Below are 22,521 nucleotides of genomic sequence, written 5' to 3'. Positions count from 1 at the left end.
TTATGAGATAATAATAAATGCATACTAGAGCACAAATTTGGAATAATCCGCCGCTGAAAATAGTTCCCAACAAATAACTATTTCCTCATGTTTTATTTGATAAAGACTGCAGTGACCAGCTGCTTTAGGAGATCACTAATACTTTTTAAACATTTAACCATGAATATTTTATGATTTGGCATATTATTTTCAGGCTGCACCAGTCTCTGTTGACTCCTGAGCAAGAGTGCAGCAGTTTTTTTTGCATACTATCAAGCTATTATTTGACCTATTTACATTGACACTGTAGATTCAAGTGTGCTTTGCAAACCAACATTTTGGATAAATGTCAAAAAGCAACAACAGGACCGACTAGTGCACCGTGCACTGTGTGGCCATTTAGTGCAGTTCTTAGATTGAAATTGATGATAAAGGTGCCATAATTTATATTAAAGTTTATTATCCAAGATCTCCCTTTCTTTTTCTTTGGCGACATTTATGGCAATAAGCGGGGATTGCAGGGGTTTACATTCAGCAAGAAGAGATATCCGTAATTTTGATACACTTACATTTATTCAAATTGACAATGATATGTCAGCATACAATGGACAATGATATGATAATAAATAATCCCATAGAAAATATCGCACATATAAGAACAGTAGTTTGGACAATAACATATAAAATCATCTGCAAATATTACAAGCTTCAGAAAACATATAGCATTGTCTTCTTGTTATATAAAGTTGTAGTGACCTCCAACACAGAAGAGATGGCACTGGGAGTCTCAGTCAGACTACAAGGAGAGAAAGAAGAAAGTCCACGTCAACATTCGAATAATCAAGTGGAAATAGGTCATATTGCATTTTAAACATAACCCCCAAACTACCAGGACTCTCTGCACTTACATCACTAAGATCTCCCATATCTGGCGCTTGTCCTTTATTACTGGAAGCCATTTCTTGAATCATCTGAAAAAGAAAACCCAAGTCTTAACACACAAACACACACACACACACACACACACACTTAAATCCATGCACGGTTTCCTGCTCTTAATCATTTCCATTGCATTTGCTCACATCCATGTATCTGTCGTACTCTTCCTTTCCATCATCTTCTTCATGTTCCCAGTCCCTCCAGTTATCAAAGTCTACAGAAATCCAGCTGGGCTGCAAAAAGAAGGGGAAACAACACACATTAAAATTTTAAAATGTTAGACACCAAAGTAAAGTTGAGACTAGATGCAGCAACACCCTGCTTTATATTTATAGGAGTTAATTGTATTGTCTACAGGCATCTTAGTCGTACTTTTAGATGAATTGTCATGTAAACTTGCAAATATCAGGAGTCAAGCCCATGTCTTTTATTCAGAATGTGTTCATTATGATGCAGCCACAGTGTTTTATAACCGAGGCATCAGTACGTCACGTGGTGTCACTTGATTTGCATTTCTATAGCATCCATGCTTTTCAAATATATAAATAATATAGACACACGCACCTTGGCTGAATCCTTCTGGAGCTGAGGCCATGCGTAATCAGGCTTCAACTTCCTTAGCAAGATATTGATGGTGCGGTCATAGACTTTTTCTCTGGAGTCCTAAAAATGTGTTGAGAGGATAAAAATGTATACATATATGTTATTTAACATTACACTCATGATATGTCTCAGCATAAACATTATGTAATAAGTTATGTTCCATTTGTTTCAGCATGACAGAAGTCGGATACTTGCATTGATTTGAACTGTGTCATAAAAGTGCAGCTCATTGTAGATCACATCATCTGAATCGTTTTTGCAGCTGTTGTAACGACAGGGCAAAGTTGTCAAGGGAACAATTAAGCACAAAAAAATAAACAATGTGCAACGTTTTATTAGGTGTTACACAAGACCGAGATAGAGCGCAAGAAAGACAATGCACAAACTCATTTAAAACTCACCATAAAATCATTTTGTTTGGCTGGATATCAACCTGGACGTCTTTAGGTTTATGAACCATGAAGTTGATTGTAACATATTTCTTTCTGTCATACCACAGAGCATGTGCTGGCTGGCTGTTAAGACAGAAACAGAAAAACTGTTGAACTTATAAATCAAATATATTATCATAGTAAAAAAGCATGTTGGTCATGATGAGTAGGCCTACTAATAGAAAGACAGGCAGCACTTACCTTTCCTCGGGTCTTACAATTTTGGGCTTGTTCATTCTAGTTGTTGCGCAGTAGTACAACAGAAACTACTTACTTATTTCTTTGTTAGCCAGAAAGTTAAAAGCATGTGGCTTGTTCGTTGGGGCTATGTGCTCTAATGGGGTGGCCAGGCCCTGATGGCTATATATAGAGCAGCTGGTATCAGCAGCTGCTGGGAGACTCTCATGCCAAAGCCCCTTCCCCTGCCCTTAATAGTCTGTCACTGGAACTCTCGGGAAAACAGATGCATTTTCTGGGTTCTCCAATACTTCAGCCACCCCCGACTGGGTGCTGATAGGGTCAATGTGGGGGTAGGGAGACACAAAACAGAGAAGTAAGGCAGGGGCATCTAAAAATGTAGAAACAACATTTTGAACCCTGATGTTAATTTTACTGTACTGTAGTATTTGTGCTGTTCTTTTTAGATTCAGTTCTTTTTTTGTCTTTTTAAATACAAGTGATTAGGAAACTAACTCACCAATATATTTAGGAAGCTAAATTACATTTCATTTCTATATTTTTTATCAAGAAAAGTTCTGTTTGGATTCTTCACTGAAAAGTTGTCACACAGTTAAATTTTTGTTGTAGCCTATATGTAAAAAAAGGTTTGGTGGGTAACAGTTGTACAACAATTGCAATTAAGACTGTGTCTTTTGACACCACTACACCCATGTAATTAGGGGGGGGCCTTAGTTTGACAAAACAGCAACAAAAAACCTTATTAATCTAAGCATTTAAACTCCATTCACTTGGGAAGATTGTTAGATAAGGTCGAAAGCTTCACAAAAGCTAGTTGTGGATTTTTTTGGGGGCATATTTTCTTGCATTAAATAGAAAAGCATTATGCAAATTAAAATGCAGTTAGAATGTCTGAATCTGATATAAAGGTGTTGCTAAATTAATCAGAATCAGAATCAGAAAAGGTTTTATTGACACAAAAAGTACACTTGTGTGAAATTTGAACTGGTGATATGTGCATGAATAAACAAACAAACAAACATATTGAACGTTAATATAAAATGAACAATAACTACAGAAGAAAAAGGCAAAAATAAATAAGTAATCTAGAATCTAGTGGCTGTGTAGTTATTATACACAGTAATGGTAGTTCCAGTTACAGTGAAACTACCATGCATGTGCAACACAGAGGCGCCACCTGCTGGTGTGGCGGCTCACACACATGGATTTCTCACAGGAAATGCAATTCTCTGTTCTGTCTGTGCGGGGAATGTGGCGCGAGAGACCCAGGCAACGCTGTGTACATATTCCCTTTAGCCCTAAAAATCAATACATAGTTTTCTTTCGTCTTTTTTAATTCAACGTTTGAAGAATTTTGCCATTTGTGACTTCCAACCTGCAAGAAATACAACTCATCAAGGTGACAATGCCTCGTAGACGACAGGTAAGAACAAATGTAGGTCGCACAAGAGGGTAACGTTAGCTAGCCAGGTTAGCTCCACTTTCCGGATGGGGAGAACGCTCCACCATACTCCATTCAATAATTCTACAGTTGCCAAAACAAAGAATTTGTTATGCACACGTTCAGTCAAAACAGCATTTAAGCATTGACTCTACTGTATTAGTTAGTTGTCATGTATTGCTTTTGTCAACATGTTTAGTTAACGTTAAAGTAAGACAGTTAACGTTAACGTAACGTTACACCTCGGTGGGCGGTAACAAGCAGCTGAACCAAATCTTAAACTTTACCTTTGGTATTATTGACATAAAACGGTGCTTTGTAGGTAGTATGTATGCCGAACTTACCGTAAGACCACACTATCTTGTACTTTGTCAATAATATGTAAATATGCTTAGAAAGTATAGCTACGTTAAGCGATACATCTTAAGATGCGAGGTTTGTTAATGCAGTATGGTTCCACAGTCTAGTTCTGGGAGAACGGTTTTAGCTAGCTAACATGAAGATAACCATAATATTAGGTTGCTGAAGTGCTAACCAGACAAAATGCTTCGTATTGTAGCCACTAATATTGCTAGCAACTGTTACATTATTTATATAGTTTATTATCCGCAAACGTTAGTCATAGCTGTTAACTAACGTACAAGCCCAGTTAGCAGCGAGCTATCAGCTGTCGGTGGCCCTTCTCTCTCAAATAATCATTACAGAGTAGCTGGTTAAAAAAGCGGGCAAACCCGCCTTGTAAACAAGCATCCCGTTGTCCCAGATTTTGGAATGCTGATTTTATTCATTAAAAATGAACAGTTAATTGCAATGTATTGTCATTAATTGTACTTTGTACGACAGACCTTTATTGACATTTCTAATTTACATTACTGACACTTGCCATGCCACATCAGCTTCTACATTTTGTTAATATTATGGAATTTGTGTAGGATGCCACTCATTTTAGTTTTTTCCCTGTTAGAGACATATGGTTGGGAGTGGTTCAGATGGAACTGAAGACTCAGACTCCTCTGCTGAAAGAGAACAGACCAATAGTTCAGAAAGTGATGGGAACATGCCCAAAAGACAGCGCCTCACCAGAGCCTCTACTCGCCTTAGTCAAAGCTCTCAGGGTAGGTCAACATCCTATAAATAAAATATAACGGTCTTACAGTGTACTTAATCTCAGCTGTTTAGTCAACGTGGTGGTTTGACTTCTTTTGCCTTAGACACTCCGGATTTGAAGCGAACTGCGGACCATGATGAATCTCCACCATTGACGCCCACTGGAAATGCTCCCTCTTCTGAATCTGAGCTGGACATCTCCAGCCCCAATGCCTCCCATGATGAGAGCCAGGCTAAAGATCAAGCCAGCAGAGACTCCGATAAGGACCTCTCCCATCGACCCAAGCGCCGCCGCTGTCACGAGACCTACAACTTCAACATGAAATGCCCTACTCCGGGATGCAATTCACTCGGTAAAAACCCTGCCCTTGGGAAAATTGTACATAAATGTTCATCAGTGTAATCCCGGATTTATTTGAATATACTGAATTTCTAGGGACATTTTGTACTCTATAAAATGTCATCATATTTATATTAATGTCCTCCTTCTCTCAATCTTCCCAGGTCACCTTACAGGAAAACATGAACGTCATTTTGCTGTATCAGGTTGCCCTCTTTACCACAATCTCTCTGCTGATGAGTGTAAAGTGAGTGTCGTGCTTGTCTGTAGTGATATTATATGATAGTGTTAGTTGTGTTTTTGTTAGCCTTGTTGTCCTTGGCTACTCAACACGCCCTCATGATGCAGTTCTTCTAATATGTATGATATATATACATATATTTTAGATAATGTCTTTTGGAGTGTCAACATTAAGTTGCATAAATCAGTTTAATTAATGGGTATTTAATATCAGGTTCAGACACAGTCGAGAACTGTTTTTTTTATATTTAACTGTTTTGTAGTATCTAGTCTTATGGTTACAGACAAATTATAGAAACAATCAGAAGAGCAGTATCGTACAATAAGTTAATAAGACCTGACAAGACATGAGAAAACGTGACAGTTTGAGCTGCATCTTTGTTACAGGTGAAAGCCATCAGCCGTGAGAAACAAGAGGAGGAGGTGAAGGGGCAGGAAGAAAACAACTCACGCCATGCAACTCGTCACCAGGTACTCTCTTTTTGCATTGGCTGGCATCACATTAATTATTTTTAACATTTACCATACTGATGGTATGTTGGACCGCACAATTGATTGTCTGCAGGTGGTCCTCAGCATAGTTAAATTAACTGAAAATATAGGATCAAATTACATATATAGTTGTTATAGCAGTGTTTCCCCTAGGATTCTTTTCTGGGGGGAATGGTGACTCTCCCCCAAAAAGTTGTTGAACAACGTATGGGGGGCGTTAGCGGAGTGGCTACACCAGCTGCGCACGCACGGCGTAGGATTGTGTGAGTCACAGGCAAGACGGAGAGCTTTTGCTCTGCGATTGTTGTTGTTGTTTTTTGGAGCTGGCACAGTACTGTGAAAACGACAATTCACTGTCAGCTGTTATCAGAGGATGCGGGTGAGGGGAAACAAAAACAGAAACCCTCAAAATGAAACTGCCAATACGCTCATTCACAGTCCTTAAGTAGTTTCCATTATATATTGGCAGTTTCATTTAAAAGGAATAATGACACTTTTTGATCTTTTTCTGTGTAAAATGGACACCTTGCGTACGCACGCAATGTAGCCAGCCCGTTAAGTTAAATTAAAGTGCCTATATGTGTAAAAACAGCTTTATCTCCTGCATCCTTTTTGTGTGTGGAAAAAAAAATATATATATATATATATATATATATATATATATATATATATATATATATATATATATAGTATACTTCTATAATTGTGTCATTCTTTTAGGGTTGGTGGGGTCATTTCTAAAGCACTGGTTGGGGAAACACTGGTAGGTTTGATAGTACCATTAAAGTTCATGTGTTTCTACGTGGTTTTCAGACCCCAACATCGAAACAGAGCAGATACAAAGAGCAGGTGTCTGAGATGAGGAAGGGGCGAAGCTCTGGCCTTCAGAAGGAGCAGAAAGAAAAGCACATGGTACATCACTGGCAGTTCACTCGCTGCTGTGCACTCACCCCATGTGTCATTATTACAACTGCCGCTCAAGTGGCATGCTTGTATGTTGAATGGTACATCGTCTCATCTGCATTTCTCTGTCTGGTCCACAGGAGCATCGGCAGACACACAGCAACACCAGAGAGCCTCTGCTGGAGAACATCACCAGTGAATATGACCTGGAGCTCTTCAGAAAAGCCCAGGCTCGTGCATCTGAAGATCTGGTAATGCTTGTTTCATATCTCTATCCGTGTCGCTCTTGCATTAGTCAATATCCACGACCTTTCACAGCTCGGATTGCTCCGGTGCCGCCAGAAATTCCACCGCGTGTCCATCTTTTCATCCTGATGTCTGCTACCTTACGCTTTCTTTGTGTTGGAATTCTAAACTCTGGTGGATTCATGAGGACTATGGTTGACTGCTCCTCAGATCTCTGCAGGGTAGCAGACTACCTGTCCAATCTGAGTTGTCTGTTGACTAAAATAACCAGGAGGGTCTGGCTAGTCCACACAGCATTCCGGTCTGGCAGTGTGCGACTACTCTTGCGTTAATAGCAGGCTTTTAGTTAGCCAAGGGGTTTTTATGGTGTTTTGTTGTGTTTTCTATTTTGTATTTAAATGTTCTTGTATTTGAATTTGTTTTATTGTATCAGATTTTATTGTGAAGCACTTTGTTTTATCTGTGAAAGGTGCTGTACAAATCAACTTTACTTACTTACTAATATTTTAGTATACTATAATTACCTTATCACACAAGTTGGTGCTAAGACCAGCAGTAACACTATGTACTTCCCACCTGCAGGAGAAGCTGCGTATCCAGGGTCAGATCACTGAGGGCAGTAACATGATAAAGACCATCCTGTTCGGCCGCTACGAGCTGGACACCTGGTACCACTCGCCCTATCCTGAGGAGTACGCTCGCCTGGGGCGCCTCTACGTCTGCGAATTCTGCCTCAAGTATATGAAGAGCCAGACCATTCTCAGGCGACACATGGTGAGAGTCAATGACTCAAGTCTTCCAATTCTTTGTAGCACCATTATTGTTATGCCAAAATACAATCTTCTGAATTATTTGATTTTTTTCTTTTCTTTTCCTGAGATATCAACTGCTTGAAAAAGTCTGATCTCTGACCAACCATCTGATCAACACTGCATTATTCAAATATATGTATTTAATGTATGTGTTTGTATTCCCTGAGTTCTTAGGTAATTACATTGTTGTGTGTTTTTATTATGTGTCTTTTAGGCCAAGTGTGTGTGGAAGCATCCTCCAGGAGACGAGGTGTACAGAAAGGGTGGAATATCTGTGTTTGAAGTAGATGGCAAAAAGAACAAGGTAGGAACACACTTTAAACTCTTTACTCCCTCTGGTTTTGTCAGTATTTTGAGATTGGTTACACAGACATTTGTAAAGCAAGCATCACAGACAGTGATTTGATCTTACTAATAATACGTTGCATTTTCTCCACAGATCTACTGCCAGAACCTGTGTTTACTCGCCAAGCTCTTCTTGGACCACAAAACGCTGTACTACGACGTAGAGCCGTTTCTCTTCTACGTCATGACAGAGGCCGACAACACCGGCTGCCATTTAGTGGGATACTTTTCCAAGGTAAAAGGAAGGACAAGTTGATATCTATGCTGTCTATATACAGTATATTAGAATGAAATATTGCATAAACTAAATTTCATGTAGACGGAAGTAACTCGAATGTTTTTATTTTTTTATTTATCTCTTTCAGGAGAAGAATTCTTTCCTCAACTACAACGTATCCTGTATCCTGACAATGCCTCAGTACATGAGGCAGGGCTTTGGCAAGATGCTCATTGACTTCAGTATGTACTCTATATATATTCACTAATTTCTCTCTCATTTAATCAATTGTCCACTTTGCCAAAATGATTCAAATGAGTCTTGACTGTCCTAGTCAGTGGGAGTACTCCAAATGTGTTATTTCCATGCTAGACATAAAGACCATGGTAAAATATGTGAACACCAAAACCTCAAAATTAAAGATTGAGCCATATGAAGGAAGAAATCGTTTACTCTTGATTCAGTTCTTGCTTAGTTAATGTCTAATATAAGCTTCAATTAAGTACTATTTATCCAGAAACTGTTTCAATAGATTGCATTACTAGCATTAGCTGAAGCACATTATGCAGTTTGTATGTAGATTTATGAGGTACTACATTATTTACCTCCGATTTATTTTTAAATCACGTTTTAATTTGATGTATTTTGGGATGAAATCAATATTATTTAAATATGTATTTTTAATGTTATAGTGTTTTTTTTCTTCTTTTAAACTGATCTTTGTAACTTCCCTGCGTGCTTTGTCTAGGCTACCTGCTGTCCAAAGTGGAGGAGAAGGTGGGCTCCCCCGAAAGGCCTCTGTCTGACCTGGGCCTCATCAGTTACCGTAGCTACTGGAAGGAAGTGTTACTCAGATACATGTACAATTTCCAGGGCAAGGAGATCTCCATCAAAGGTGAGTGAGAACACAGAAGCCAAGCAGGTTGCCCACGAGGAGTGGGAATCACCAGACGCCTCCCACTACGACGTCATCACGATACTTACGCCACAACACGATATATTAGCGATTTTAAACATGTTTCAATATTCTGTGATATATTGCAATTTATATCCTTTTTTCCCCACTTCTAATTTTTTACCAATTTCAAATGATGTCCCCAGTAGGAAACTTTGGCCACATCTGTTTTATCTAAAAATATAATTTCTCAGTTTGATTATCTCACTTCAATTTTATTGCTGCAAAATGGGATTGTCAAGCAGACAAACGGACCAACACGTATATAATAAAAGATCAATACTTGAAGCCTGTGTATCCATACAGTATTGCCACTGAAAATATCGCGATACTATGCTATATTGATTTTTTTCCCCAACCCCTATTGCCCACTTGCCTTCCTCTCCCACTGTTTAGATAAAATTCAAAATGTGTTCACAACATGCAACGTTTGGCTTGGTTGAGAAAGGTTTATTAACACATGACAAGATTGTTTTAACAGGAAGTACACATACATGCATACACCAATCATATTCGCTGATGTAATATTTGTTGATGCACAGAGATCAGTCAGGAAACGGCTGTCAATCCGGTGGACATAGTGAGCACCCTGCAGTCTCTCCAGATGCTGAAGTATTGGAAGGGAAAGCACTTGGTGTTAAAGCGACAGGTAAGACGTCGGCCCTTCGGCCTCTGTAGTGTCTGTGTTTCTTTCTTCCTGTTGGAAGTTCATTGTCTCTCTATATAATTTTATTTTGACAATGTGTAAGAGATCACGTCGACAGAATTCCCATATGTAACTGAAAAGATAAATCTTAAATACTTTAACATTTTCCTCCAGTCAAACAAGTCATTAAAGGATGGACATGAGATTCACTTTTTCTCATGTTGTGTAAAACTTTGGTAAATACCTGACCTCAATTTTCAAGATAATGTAATGATTATCGATTTTTTTTCTTCTTTTTAATCCATATAGCCCAGTCCTAATGTGTTTTTTGTACCTGTTGAAAGATGACAGTAAAGCAGCTTCACTTAGATGTAATGCCTGTATTTGACGGCCCAGTTAGTGACTTGTTTCTCCCTCTCCTAGGACCTGATTGATGAGTGGAGAGCGAAGGAGATCAAGCGAGGCAATAGCAACAAAACCATCGACCCGAGCTCACTAAAATGGACTCCTCCCAAAGGGACATAAGCACTAAGATCCTCAGGCTACTGAATCTACTCGACTCAGCCTCACCAGCCACACGTAGCCTAGACCTTCCAACTGTCCATAAAGACCAGGGTTGATTCTTTCCTTCAGGATTTTACCCTCTTTATATTTCTCTCTCTGGACTTTTTTTTTTTTACTCTTACATTTTACTTTCATTTAGATTTTAAGCACCATGCTTTCCAAGTCCACTGATTCTTTACTTAAACATTGTCAAACAATAAATAGTAGAGCATCTCTTTGTCCTATTTGTTAACAAAGTTGCCTACATGTACTAAGCTTTGAATGTTAAATGATTAACGGTCCACTGTGGTGGAAAACAGGATTGTTTTGCTTTGCTTATGCAAAAAAAAAAAAAAAATACATGCCTACATCTAGCAGCGTTATTTTTTATTTCATTTATGAAATGTGCGTTATTAAGATGGTAGTTGTTAATGTTTGGGCTTAAAACAATAATTGTGAGCATGGATTGAAACCGTAACAAGAGTGTATTTTGAGGAGTATGATGTATGGTAACGTCTTCTTTGGTTGGTGTTAAATTGTATAGCTCATAAAAATGTGTACTTTTTTTTTTTTACTAGCTCCATCAATACAGGATTTGGAACCATTCCTCTGATGAACCTGCCAAATAATGGAATAATAAATATAAAAATAAAAAAGAATGCAGACAACAATGCCACTGTAAGAATGCACATAGAAATAAAACAACCTCAGGTTTTTTTACTGATCCAATCATACCTTGCTTGTGTGGTTTCTCCGAAACATCGATCGCAGTGGTTGTTGCAGATGGAAATATTCTGGTTAACGATTCTGTAATAAACAGAAAGCATTTTAGCACGACGTTTTAATGGGACTGTCTTTGCCTTGTACTTTTAATCATGGTTGTCAAATGTGTATTAGCAGTTAAATATTTTTTAATATTAATAAAGCTGCTTTGATATTTTGAAATGAGTTAGATGATGTGTGTTGGTTTTGGAACTTACTGCCACTGGAAATGCTTCTACCCATCAGACCCACAAACGTCTCTCCTTTGTTTCCTACAAAAGTGAGATTTGATTATGTGAATAGAAAAGTGTATCAGCTGTCTGTGCTGGTCATGCTTTTTCAAAGACATATGTGCAGTTAAGGGAGGATTGCTAGTTTTTAAGCAGCATAACATTTTGCAGTGTTAAAGCGACATCAAGCTACTTACGTCTGTCTACTTTAAAAGGCTTCCTTATACCTGTGAGGGATACAAAGAAACTATCAAGTCATGTGCCAGTCTTTTCACATTCATTACCACAGACATATACAAGTAAAATATAAATCCATTTTTAAAAATTAGTTTTTTAATGCAGAGATGAGGTGAGACACCACCTGAGCGTTTCCCCATGAGTCCATAGAAGCGGAGGGCTTTAGATCTTTTCATCATGCGGTCCATCGGGGGGGTCAGACCTGTCTCCAGTGACTCTTCCTGCCACAAAAATCCATAACACTTTCATATGTTGTTATAGTCAAATTAATAAGAAAATAAGGATTTGAATATGTATGTTTTAATTCATAAATATTCCCAAGATTGCCATTAAATCACAGAGCATGTAAAATACATTAAGTCCTTGTATTCTCCTTAATTTCTGATAAGAACATTAAATCAAGAATGCTCACCTGCCAGTCTGTAGATAACCTTCTCTCCTCTTCCACACTAGAGGACAGCGCCTGATAGGTTTGCACCAAAGCACAAAAAGTCACAACAATGAGCTGGATCTTCCAGTTATCCATTTCTTGGTCTGGCGGGAAATACTTTGCTTACGTATGTCTTTAATCAAAAGAGAGAGAATAAAATCTCAAAAGAAACTGAAAAACTATATTGCACAGATGTGATGCTGCGTTATTCTGTCCGCCCCAACTGTATCCAGGCTCCATTTATACCTCTACACCCCATGCTGCCAGAACCCTCCCCTCCAAAACATAATTATGCATTGCATTTGGAAACTTCCAGATTTGCTGTATGGAAAATAGAAAAATACTAAGGTCTCTTTTCACCTCAAGTATTAAGTATTTTGCTGCCGTTTCACATAAAATATCTGATTGATCAAAGCTTATTTTGACTTGAACATATTGAACATATATTTGAACATATATTTCTTCAGTAATTCTACAGTTGGAACTAATATGCCATCTAAAGTTATACAAGCAGTGTTCAGTTCTAAGAACCCCCCCCCCCCCCCTGTTCAATACTGTTAAAGCTTTATTATTTACATTTGAGATGGTCACCTTTCATTTCCATTTTTATTAGACATCTGGATTACTATTGGTCTAAAAATATCTTTGTGATGTGCACATGCTTCTTTGATATCACCGATGAGGAGGAGGAGGAGGAGGGCAGGACATGCAGGCGCGTCAGGTCTTTGCCCGCTGCTTCGCAAATACAACCATCTGCTCTGAAGGGGGGGGGGGGGCTTCATTGCCTATTGACTTGGCAGCTTGTTTCTGGGTTTATTTAAGCAAGAGGACAACACACATGTGACCTCTGACCTCAGACGAGTATCAATTTAAAAGACTAAAATGTTAAAGGTTGTAAGTAACACCGATGCTCAAAAAGCAAGCAGATGAAAAGACAAAACAAGTGGTCTTTATTTATAAATGGCAGCAAATTGACAGTTGACATTTCAAATGTAATGGAAAAAGTGGGAAATATGTTGCACATCAAAACCTGACATAAATGGACATGTGTCAACGTGTGCGACTTTTGTGATCATATGTTTTGTTAGCATGTCATTCATTTTCTCATCTCCTGGTTATATTGTTATTGGACCTTTTCATGATCTTTACTAACTTAGGGGTCCACGATTCAGAAAATGTCACGATTCGATTCAAAATAAAGTTTTGATTCAAAAACGATTCCCAATTTTTAAAGAACAATTCACTGTATGTAAATGTAGTTACTTTTTCCATGTGGTGGTATACTGTACATGCCATTACAAAACAAAAGAAAGAAATCAATGGATTTTTGGAATTCTATGAATCGATTTTGAATCTGTAGAGCTTGAATCTCGATGCGAATTTGAATCATTTCTTCTTGCACTCCCCTGCTAATTTAGCCATTTAAAGGTCCTATTGTTATGAAAGGTGAGTTCTTTTTTTCAACAGTCTGGCCATAGACATTTCTGGAGAGGCAATTACTTGACAATCTGTGTGCTGTAAGGACACCCCCTTGAAACAAAGATGACACACATCAAATGCTTTGATCCGTGCGCAGGTGCTTCTTATAGCAAGAAAAGCCCAGGACAATTAGGCCTGAAAGGCAATTACACCTGAACAGCCGCTTGTTTGCACACAGTCTACTCTAACCCACAGCTAACGTGAATGGTGAATCAAAAGAAATCAGAGGCACAACATTTGCATATGAAATGGTTTAGTCACAAAGAGCCCCCGTAATGACAGAACACCGTATTTCCATGAAACGCAACAGGGAGCTAACTCAGTGTTGTGTGTTGAGTCTGGTGTTAACCTCTGATACATTTCACCTTCAACTGCGTCACTTTTCAAGGGTTTTTAGTTTGTTTATAAATCTCATTTCAAGGAATACAAAAGTATAATCATGGGCATGGGTCCTCTTTAAAGAACTTTGATTCAGATGAGACAACAAAACATGTCACCTTGATTGCTGTGGATCACCTTCTAACAGTTGCGTCACGGCCAACCTGGATTCTGTGACTGATGTTACAAAGATCAAGTATAGTTCCTTTTCCTAAATCTTTGGAGCATGCATGTTTGAAGAGATCAAATGCTTCATTTTCACTGGGAGAGACTTGTCTATGGCGACGACATCATGCGTCACTGTAACGTACTGTTGTTGTTTTTTTATTGAGGAAGTCTTATATCCCCTGCTGCCATACAATTCTTAATTAAAACAATAACAGGCAATCTTCTGTCTGGGCATGGTTTTGAAATGTTGACTTAGACAAGGTTTACATCATCAAGTCCGGTTTAAAGGTGCACTGCACAGATTTTAGACACAAAGTTCAGTTTACTCATTATGAGGAGGACTGCTCAAAATGTTTTTAATTATTTCATGGGGACTTTTATGCTTTTATTGGATACCTGATTGTAGAGAGATAACAGGAAATGAGGGACGATTTGGGGACTGACACACAGCAACGGTCCCCAGGCGGACACAAACCAGGGATGCTGTGATTTATAGATGACGACCTACTGTAACCCCTGGGCCACCAGGGCCCCCCAAAAATGGACTGCAACAAAAAACGTAGGGTGTGGAGTTTAAAAGTATTGGGCATTTAGGAGATAAAGATGTACTAAAGAAATATTCTCTTCAGTTGAAATGTAAGAAGCATAATGCTGGAACACCACCCATACAAGTCTGGATATCTTGATCATTTTTAAAAGTCTGTCTCTTGTGAGTCCTCTATATTTATGTTTGATAAAGTGCTATAGGCTACTCAATGGCCGGAGTAGCCTATCCCTTTGATGTAGGCCTAGGTTTCAAATGGTGAATTCCAGATTTCTAGGGAAATCCTCTGATTTATCTTATCAATCAATAGTGTCCAAACATCTTTCATGGACTTAGAGGCTATTAAGTCTAGAGGCTTGACGGTCTAATGCTCATGGCGTATGATAAACCGATGGTTCACTGGCGGCCTCTACTGGAGAGCGGTGCGGAGTGATATACAGTCTATAGTCTCACCCGGGTCGAGGTTAGAACTTAGAGAACAGTGTCAATGAACAACAATGCAGTCGAATCCAGGAGTACGTCCATGGTAAATGGTTAGCATTACTGTACCTCGGTATAGTTTAAAAAGTTGCATACATACACGAATAACAGAAAGCAACACCCAGCTAGCACGCTAATTGACCCAACACACCCACACGTTGCATTGCCAACAGGTGCATTCTGGTCTAGCTTAATGCTAATGCTAAAATGTTCACGGTGGACCCACAGACCCAATACATCCATGGAAGGACCCTCAAGGGTTGACTTCTGATTCATTGAGGAACTTTGACCTTCGGTGAGGTCTGAGGCCTTCCTGCTGTGTAACTGCAGAGCTCATTGAGCTCCAAATGTTTGAAAAAGAAGCACAGGTGGAACAGCTGAACTGGGTATATGGGACGGATGTTATATTATGCCTTGAGAAGAAACGAGCGGGAAGGACGGCACTTCACTTTGACGACGTTTTGACGTGAGTACAACAAATTGTGTGTCTGTGAGTGTGTGTGTGTGTGTTTGTGTGCGGGTTTGTGTGCGCACGTGCACGCGCGTGTTTCAATAAGCTAAGCACTCGAGTGCTAGGGGGACGTTAGGGGATGTTCTCTAAAAAGGTTGCAACGTAGGAGACGTTAGCGGAACGTTACCGCAACCAAAAACGAACGTTCCCAGAACGTTTTGGGAACCAAAATTGTTAGCTGGGTATCTCCTTTGTTGTGTTTACGCGCTGTAAGTGCTGTGGAGTTTATAATGGTAAATACATGTTCATGTTGTTTGTCTTGGTGATGTTTTGTTCTGCTGTTGATTCTATAAGCATAGCTTGGCCAATTGATGTGGCTTAGTATTGCTTGTACCCACCGTTGTGTCCACAGCTATTTTCTTATGATGATCTTTTCTGATTAATTATACAGAGGAAGGCAATTAATACATTTTATTTATTTATAATTGCTAATCAGTTGTATGCACAGGCTGCAAAGTTTCGTCTATTTACATTGAATTGTTGCTGATGTTGATCCACTTGTTTATACTTTGACATTTGATGCATTTTGTTTTGTATCCTACATTTTTTTTCTTCATTTAACAGTAGTGTCATATATCCCTTTGTTGACTCAGGGCACTTTTTTTTTTTTTTACTTAAGTAAAAGTCCTTTGAAGTAGCAGTACTTTTACTTGAGTACAATATTCATCTACTCTTTCCACCTTTGCTGAAATGAAAATACAATGATTATCACAAGGCATGGTAATTTTACATGACAGATACACACACTATCTGCGCATCATTTCTTTTCTGTCTGAAGTAATAAAAAACATCTCTTCATGTCAGTCCTGCGAACATATGGCGGTTAGTAAATGCCACCATATTGTCAATTCACAAGAATCACTCCTTTTCTTATAGAACTGTTACAAATAGTTTTTTATGTATTCCTCACCTAAGAGAAGATACAGGTAAATACAGATAAATGACACAAGATGGCAGTCGAGGATGACTCATTGTTAGAGTTGGGGATCCTAATCTTCACATACTATGTTATGCGATGAGTCCAGCCACACAGATACTGACTGGCGGCGAGGTAAAACTAGAGGCTTGATATCATCAGATTTTAGTCTGACAGAATGGCTTCAAGGCTGACTGTTAAACCTGCTATATCTACATCTACGTATGTCTCTTGCTCGTGGTGCAGTGGATATGACACATGCCTTTGGTGTGGGAGATCTGGGTTTGATTCCCACTGCAATACATTAGCTAATAACCCCTTGTTGCTCCAGAGCAATTGTGTGTTGCTGTGGATATACAGTATGACATGTAAATGTAATGAATAATGTAATGATGTAATGATTAAGTGGTCTCTACTTGAGCTGGTCAGTCAAGTATAGAAAGGGGACAATGGGCAGCCACTGTTCTATGTAAATATACTGTAAATACAGTTTACCGTTCATTCTCTTTACTTATATTTATTTTGTTTGTTTATCTGTGTCTTGTATTTTCCTCCCTGTCCTTCACTGCTGCAACAGTGTCAATTTGATGGATTTTGAATCTTGAGTTAAAGAGTTTAACTCACACGTTTTGAAGTCCATAAAAATACTCAACTGATGTTATACCTTTTATAGATAAAACTAACCGTAAGATTAGCTTTGTTCAATCAGAAAATGTCCTTTTCTTAAAGTCCTGAACTACCTTTCACCCGTGCATTCATTCATTCTTTCCCCAATGAGTTTCAGTTTTTTTGGGTATCAGGTATGGTTGTAGGTAAACCTACTCTAGAAGGTTTGTGATAAGATACATCTCATCCTGCAGGTGGCAGTGTTGTCTAACAGATCAAATCAAAGCACCAAAACCTGCAGTGCCACCAAAATGTTGCCCCTTGGTTTCACTGGATATATCTTAAGAGGACTTTAAAGTCTTCATGATTAATTTGTTGTCTTTATACTTGGCTGACATTAAAAAAAAAGACAGAGAATGTGCAAGTACTGCCTTGGTCAGGGCCAATGTGACACATATTAGGATGTCTCTTTGATTTTTTATGGTTCATCAGTTTTAAATTTGAAACATTCAAGTGTCAGCATTCAGCGTTTTAACCACCACAAAGACATCTGAAAATTTGTTGTTGCACGAAGTGAACTGGTGACATTCTTACTCTATTTAATGAATACTTGATAAAAACCCTTGTTTGCTGTAAAAAGCTAGTTTTGCATAAATCAAGAATAAGTTGGGACTTTGTGTGATGACATCTGCTTAGACCAGATGTAAATAACCATAAAACACTTTCAGTGTCGGGAAAAAACATTCAAAATTGGCCCAGCTCTATCACGGAGAAGTGATTCTACTCTGCTAATTATTCTAGATCCACAGCACAATTTCTGAACAATCAAAGGTAAATTTATAATCTGCAAATAAAAAAAAATTGTTTTGAGATGTATCTCAACAATGTATTATCGTGTTTTCATGTTGAAGGGTAAAACACTGGAATAGATCAGACATTGTATGACAAAGAGTCCATCCTTTCAATGGAAGGCGGTACAACCGAGTATACATGCAACTATAAATTATAATAGGAGTTTTCACTGTTGCCTGAATGCACCCTAACTCTCTTGTTCCTCAAGTTGTTTTTCCCGTTTGGTGCCCTGTTGCACTTTAGTGTGGTTTCTCCAAAGAAGCATACATTTTGGCTTTTCAAGGCTCTTTAAAAATGAAATATTACTGTCTGCCTTGGCATGCTCAGACTGGGGACTTCAGGCTAGTTCGGTGGGGATTCTGTCTCTATGTGTCTAACAGTGGGAGACAGGCTGGTTTCATGGGATTGGGGCAACAGTCAAGAACCCACAGCAGTATGGAAGTGTATTTTGTGTGTTTTATGTGTTTGCATCTAGCCACCAAACACCACACTAACGCTATATCAGAAATGCAGTGCTTGGACGTGCTCGATGGCACAGAGCCTCCAGTGCAAACACGCTGTAAAGAGAGGATGCATCGTTATTGGATAAGAAGAATGAAGGCTTCACCCCTTGCCTGTTACTGTTCTGGCAAATTTATGATAAGACTTTTCATTGCTTGTCATAGTTTCATCACCGCATTTTTCTAGTTTGATATTTGCATATTGATACCAAGTTGATATACAGGTTATGTTAGCATCTCACACTAGTGTCAGTTGCTACTAGGCAGTTATAAAGCAATTACTTGAGAAATAATTACTCACCATAGATACTCACTTCAAAGCTGAACTTTATACCTACCGCTGCAAAAGAGGTTTTGTTTCTGTTGGGTCAATCTGTTGGTATGTTGGTTGGTTGGTTGGTTTGTCAGTCAGCCAGATTATTTTCAAACTAGTGACCCAGTTTTCATAGAAACTGGATTAATGTAGCATGGGTCAAGGAAGAATCTATTACACTTTTGGATTTGATCCGAATCAGGGGCAGACACCGAAATGATCTCTTTTTTTTGTTGACATTGCGAGATAGGGCATAGGGGACTGCATTGGGATCCCCGCGGGACAGCACAATTTTTTTTTTTTTGAAAGGATTCCCATCCTCTGTTATTGTTTGTAATGAGAGAAGTTTATTATTTCACAAATTTCAATATGACACGTAAGGCCGTAAACTATCGACTCACATCGGGGAGTGACAACGGTGTCAAAAACCATAACAATAAAGCAACCTGAACCTGAACTCTGTTTAAAAAAGGAAATGACAAGGAAAATGAGAATCCAGCGGCAATTATCAACCAAATGTATACTGATAAAGTTAGATTCAGAGAGAGAGACCTTTTCTGAATCTGGATCTCTTGTAATTCGGCAAACACATAATCCACCAAAGAGCACATGTCAATGTAGCCTATTATCTTATTCTATCCAGGCATTCACCCCTCTTCTTTCCACACGCAAATGTTTCTTATTTTCGTGAAATGGACAAAAAGGAAAAGCAGTCCAGCAACACTCTCTTTACAAACACAACTTTGGCTAAACACAGTGTTGTCTACAGTTACCGTGGTGTCTTCCCGATTTTAGCAGCATTTCCCATCATCCACTTGATGTGCTTGGCCATGCTTAATGGCACACTGAGGGGGCTGCAGTGTAAGCACACTGTAAAAAAGCGGTTGTTAGATAATAAAGGCACCCACCCCCGCTCGCTTACACACTCAGAAGTCGGCAGTTTGTTCGGATGTCTTATCGCAGTGGTCATGCTTTTTTGGAGATGTTGTCAGGTGACAGAGGTTCACTGGAGCTTCCTCAAACACAAATATTTTCCTTGAGAGGCCTGTGTTAAAAGCAGCTGGTTCTTGGCTTTGAAGTTGTTCCAAATCTCTGTGAGGTGTTTCAGTGTTCAGTGTTTCAGTGTGAGGAGATGCTCAGTAAAACACCATAATGTCCTCCGTGTTGGTAGACATTGTTCTGGCAAATTCTCAATAAGATTTTTGTTCATTGCTTGTCATCGTGTCATCATGGGCTCTTTCTAGTTTGATATTTGCATACTGGTATATATTTTTAGAAACTTATGTCAAAGCATTGCGTTAGGAGACCTTTAATTATTTATTACCTTATTCATGTTTGACTTGGCATGTTAAACCCTCCTGTTATCCTCTATTTTCAATAAAATAACAAGGATGGTCCCGTACAACGCTCTTCACAAGTAAAATGATCAGTTTGCTACTTTCATTTAATTTGGGCATTTCATTCAATTTGATAACATTTGAAGAAAATAATATATAAAATGTTGAATAAAGTGACAAAATTGTCCGATTTCTTTTTTTAAATGCAGGGAAAAAATCGATCAGAAAGTGTCAAAAAATTTGGGGGAACAAAACTACAAAAACGTCAGGAAAAGTGACACGTGTTGAAAGAACATAAAAGTTTCCATTTGGACCCAGAAAAATAATGTTACATGATCGGCGGGAAGACAACACAAGGGTTAAGTATTATTTTTACCCTTCTTCTCTCCACACACGTGTTTCATGCAGTTCCTGCATGGTTTCAGTTGGATTTCTGTTGCCTTTCTCCTTGATCCACTAGCTGCCTGCGTCCTGAGTACACTGTGAAACAGCAACCCACGTTCCTGCCAATCCCCGAGAAGATGGTTGGGGAAGGGGGTGGAGGTTAGTGCAACACTTGTCGGTGATTGGTTGGAACATGGTTCGTTGTATTTTGGTGCACAGCCTGTGTCCCTATAGTGTTTGACATTTACGACCCCTGTGTTGTTTCTCGAGACCAGGTTTTTTCACAGTGTATTCAGGGGCCAGGCGGCTAGCGGATCAAGGAGAGATGCCTACAATTTGAGACAAAAACGAAATTGCGCTGGAACCAATGAGGAAATAGTCCGGCAAGAGAAACAAAAAATGTACCCTGTATTCAAATGAGATTACATTATTTATGGCAGTAACATTTTTGCTTAAAGGAATAGTGTGGCATTTTGGGAATACCCTTTTTATCTCAGGCGGAGAGTTAAATAGAGAACTATTTCCTCCTGTTTCCTGTCTTTGTGCTAAGCTAAATTTCACAGCTGTGGGTTGTAGCTTCATATTTTGCGTACAAACATGAGTGATATCAATCTTCTCATCTAAATCTGGGCAACAAAGCAAATCTGGAAGTATCTTCCAAGATGTCCAACAGTTTTAGTCCTTCATCATCAATATGTTGAATACCTCTGTCGCAGTAGGATTGTTTGTTGTGTTTTCTGAGCCTCGTTACAGTGCTCATCTGTTGTTTCTTAGGTCAGAGCCCACAGGTCCCCGGAGGCCCATTATTGACCCTGTTAGTGATGTTCTTGTTTGCTGGGCTCTTGTGGCTTCTTCGACACTCAGCTTATGGCCAGGCCTCGTTTGGTCAGATGTGCTTACTTTGTCGGGGAGCCATCCGCCAATTCATTCCCAAAGCCTCAGAGGTTCAAAAGCCAAGTGCATAATTGCTCCTTAAATCAATCTCCAAATTCCGTGGTATCCGAGCTGCAAACAGTTGGCCTGGAATCGTTTATTCACGAGGAATGGCTGTCCATGGTATATACAGTCCGAAAAAACTACATTAGGCTAGAGAAAATATAATTTGAATGAGAGAAGATATGTACAAAGATAGGCTTGTGGTTTACATACAATTTACATTAAGCTTGGTCCAATTCACCCCTTTTTTCCCCCCAACCTTTTAGGCTATCATTGTGTTTTTGTGGTTCTGATGGTTGGACTGGCCACACACCTAGAACTGTGTCCCATCTCTGCATCTGAAACTCTTCACCCCCATAGGTTGAGAATTTTTCCCTCAATCCCTCTCCATAAACTACAGTCAGCTGCTGTGTGTGTGTGTGTGTGTGTATATGTGTTTGTGTATGTGTGTGTGTGTGTGTGTGTGTGTGTTTGTGTGCGACATTAGAGGCAGACAGTGCGGTTGCAGCAGTTTCGCTTAAAGAAATAGATGGGACTCATCTCCACCTTAATAACAGCTCCTCTCTACACACACACACACACACACACACACACACACACACACACACACACACACACACACACACACTTTGATGCCAGGGGCTTTACGAGTCTTGTTTAATGCACACCTTCCTGCTCGCTGCTTCTCCCTGTTCCTCTCTTTTGAGTTTTCTGTCTATTTCATTCTCCCTCCCTCCCTCTCTCCCTCCCTCCTTGTGTCTCTCTCTCTCTCTGTCTCTTCACTCCTCCTCCTTCTCCTCTCCCTGCTGTATTTGCAGGCAGCTTTAGTGCCAGACACCCTGAGGCAGCGGTAGCGCCAGCGAGTCTTCCCACCTCTGTTTTTGTGGTGGGAGATGACATGTTGAAGCTTTGAAGGGCTGGAGAAGGGAGGGAGAGGGGGAGGGAACGGGAAGGGAGGGAGGGAAAGAGGGAGCACATCACTCGGCGCGGAGGAAAAGCAAGGGACCCAAAGAGAATGTCA

The 22,521-nt window shown here is 39.3% G+C and overlaps 3 protein-coding genes and 1 long non-coding RNA gene across 8 annotated transcripts; 2 read left to right on the top strand and 2 right to left on the bottom strand.

The window, feature by feature from the left end:
- Nucleotides 1–441: 441 nt before the first annotated feature.
- On the bottom strand, nucleotides 442–2,394 carry ptges3l (prostaglandin E synthase 3 like). Its single transcript, XM_034860297.1, has 7 exons — nucleotides 2,154–2,394; nucleotides 1,923–2,036; nucleotides 1,717–1,783; nucleotides 1,483–1,581; nucleotides 1,062–1,151; nucleotides 888–950; nucleotides 442–775 (listed from the first exon to the last, which is right to left on the bottom strand). Exons 1-7 carry the CDS (start codon nucleotides 2,186–2,188, stop codon nucleotides 767–769), a joined length of 477 nt encoding a protein of 158 aa, XP_034716188.1. The 5' UTR covers nucleotides 2,189–2,394; the 3' UTR covers nucleotides 442–766.
- Nucleotides 2,395–3,347: 953 nt separating this feature from the next.
- Nucleotides 3,348–10,789, top strand: kat7b (K(lysine) acetyltransferase 7b). Of its 3 annotated transcripts, none has more exons than XM_034860283.1 (14): nucleotides 3,348–3,573; nucleotides 4,556–4,706; nucleotides 4,803–5,051; nucleotides 5,203–5,285; nucleotides 5,666–5,749; nucleotides 6,584–6,682; nucleotides 6,814–6,924; nucleotides 7,502–7,693; nucleotides 7,946–8,035; nucleotides 8,171–8,311; nucleotides 8,442–8,535; nucleotides 9,042–9,188; nucleotides 9,791–9,897; nucleotides 10,318–10,789. In XM_034860283.1, the coding sequence occupies exons 1-14, from the start codon at nucleotides 3,556–3,558 to the stop codon at nucleotides 10,417–10,419; spliced, it is 1,668 nt and encodes a 555-aa protein (XP_034716174.1). In that variant the 5' UTR covers nucleotides 3,348–3,555; the 3' UTR covers nucleotides 10,420–10,789. The 3 variants fall into 3 exon arrangements, with proteins under 3 accessions (XP_034716174.1, XP_034716173.1, XP_034716175.1); XM_034860282.1 differs by having other exon boundaries at nucleotides 3,370–3,585; XM_034860284.1 differs by lacking the exon at nucleotides 3,348–3,573 and adding an exon at nucleotides 3,701–3,796.
- An 80-nt stretch (nucleotides 10,790–10,869) lies between these two features.
- LOC117936852 lies at nucleotides 10,870–15,581 on the bottom strand. 3 transcript variants are annotated; one of them, XM_034860296.1, is made up of 6 exons: nucleotides 12,079–12,467; nucleotides 11,791–11,887; nucleotides 11,627–11,656; nucleotides 11,418–11,471; nucleotides 11,173–11,244; nucleotides 10,870–11,055 (listed from the first exon to the last, which is right to left on the bottom strand). In XM_034860296.1, exons 1-6 carry the CDS (start codon nucleotides 12,190–12,192, stop codon nucleotides 11,021–11,023), a joined length of 402 nt encoding a protein of 133 aa, XP_034716187.1. In that variant the 5' UTR covers nucleotides 12,193–12,467; the 3' UTR covers nucleotides 10,870–11,020. The 3 variants fall into 3 exon arrangements, with proteins under 3 accessions (XP_034716187.1, XP_034716186.1, XP_034716184.1); XM_034860295.1 differs by adding an exon at nucleotides 15,436–15,581 and having other exon boundaries at nucleotides 11,012–11,244; nucleotides 12,079–12,229; XM_034860293.1 differs by having other exon boundaries at nucleotides 11,012–11,244; nucleotides 12,079–12,422.
- Nucleotides 15,045–15,232, top strand: LOC117936856. Its single transcript, XR_004655036.1, has 2 exons — nucleotides 15,045–15,094; nucleotides 15,129–15,232. It is a non-coding gene; the product is annotated as an uncharacterized LOC117936856 (long non-coding RNA).
- Nucleotides 15,582–22,521: the final 6,940 nt, after the last annotated feature.

This window comes from Etheostoma cragini, chromosome 21 (assembly GCF_013103735.1).
Source record: "Etheostoma cragini isolate CJK2018 chromosome 21, CSU_Ecrag_1.0, whole genome shotgun sequence".
Lineage (NCBI taxonomy): Eukaryota > Metazoa > Chordata > Actinopteri > Perciformes > Percidae > Etheostoma > Etheostoma cragini.
This window is presented reverse-complemented; position numbering and strand designations above follow the sequence as displayed.

Excerpts from the sequence above, each read along its gene's own strand:
- ptges3l (XM_034860297.1), bottom strand. The coding sequence starts at position 2,188 with ATGAACAAGCCCAAAATTGTAAGACCCGAGGAAAG. Across the intron at positions 2,037-2,153 it reads ATTGTAAGACCCGAGGAAAG|CCAGCCAGCACATGCTCTGT; the intron begins GTAAGTGCTGCC and ends CTGTCTTAACAG. Across the intron at positions 951-1,061 it reads AGTACGACAGATACATGGAT|ATGATTCAAGAAATGGCTTC; the intron begins GTGAGCAAATGC and ends TTTCTTTTTCAG.
- kat7b (XM_034860282.1), top strand. The coding sequence starts at position 3,556 with ATGCCTCGTAGACGACAGGTAAGAACAAAT. Across the intron at positions 8,036-8,170 it reads TAGATGGCAAAAAGAACAAG|ATCTACTGCCAGAACCTGTG; the intron begins GTAGGAACACAC and ends TTTTCTCCACAG. Across the intron at positions 9,898-10,317 it reads ACTTGGTGTTAAAGCGACAG|GACCTGATTGATGAGTGGAG; the intron begins GTAAGACGTCGG and ends TCCCTCTCCTAG.
- LOC117936852 (XM_034860295.1), bottom strand. The coding sequence starts at position 12,192 with ATGGATAACTGGAAGATCCAGCTCATTGTTGTGACTTTTTGTGCTTTG. Across the intron at positions 11,888-12,078 it reads GGTTATCTACAGACTGGCAG|GAAGAGTCACTGGAGACAGG; the intron begins GTGAGCATTCTT and ends TTTTTGTGGCAG. Across the intron at positions 11,657-11,790 it reads ACTCATGGGGAAACGCTCAG|GTATAAGGAAGCCTTTTAAA; the intron begins GTGGTGTCTCAC and ends TATCCCTCACAG.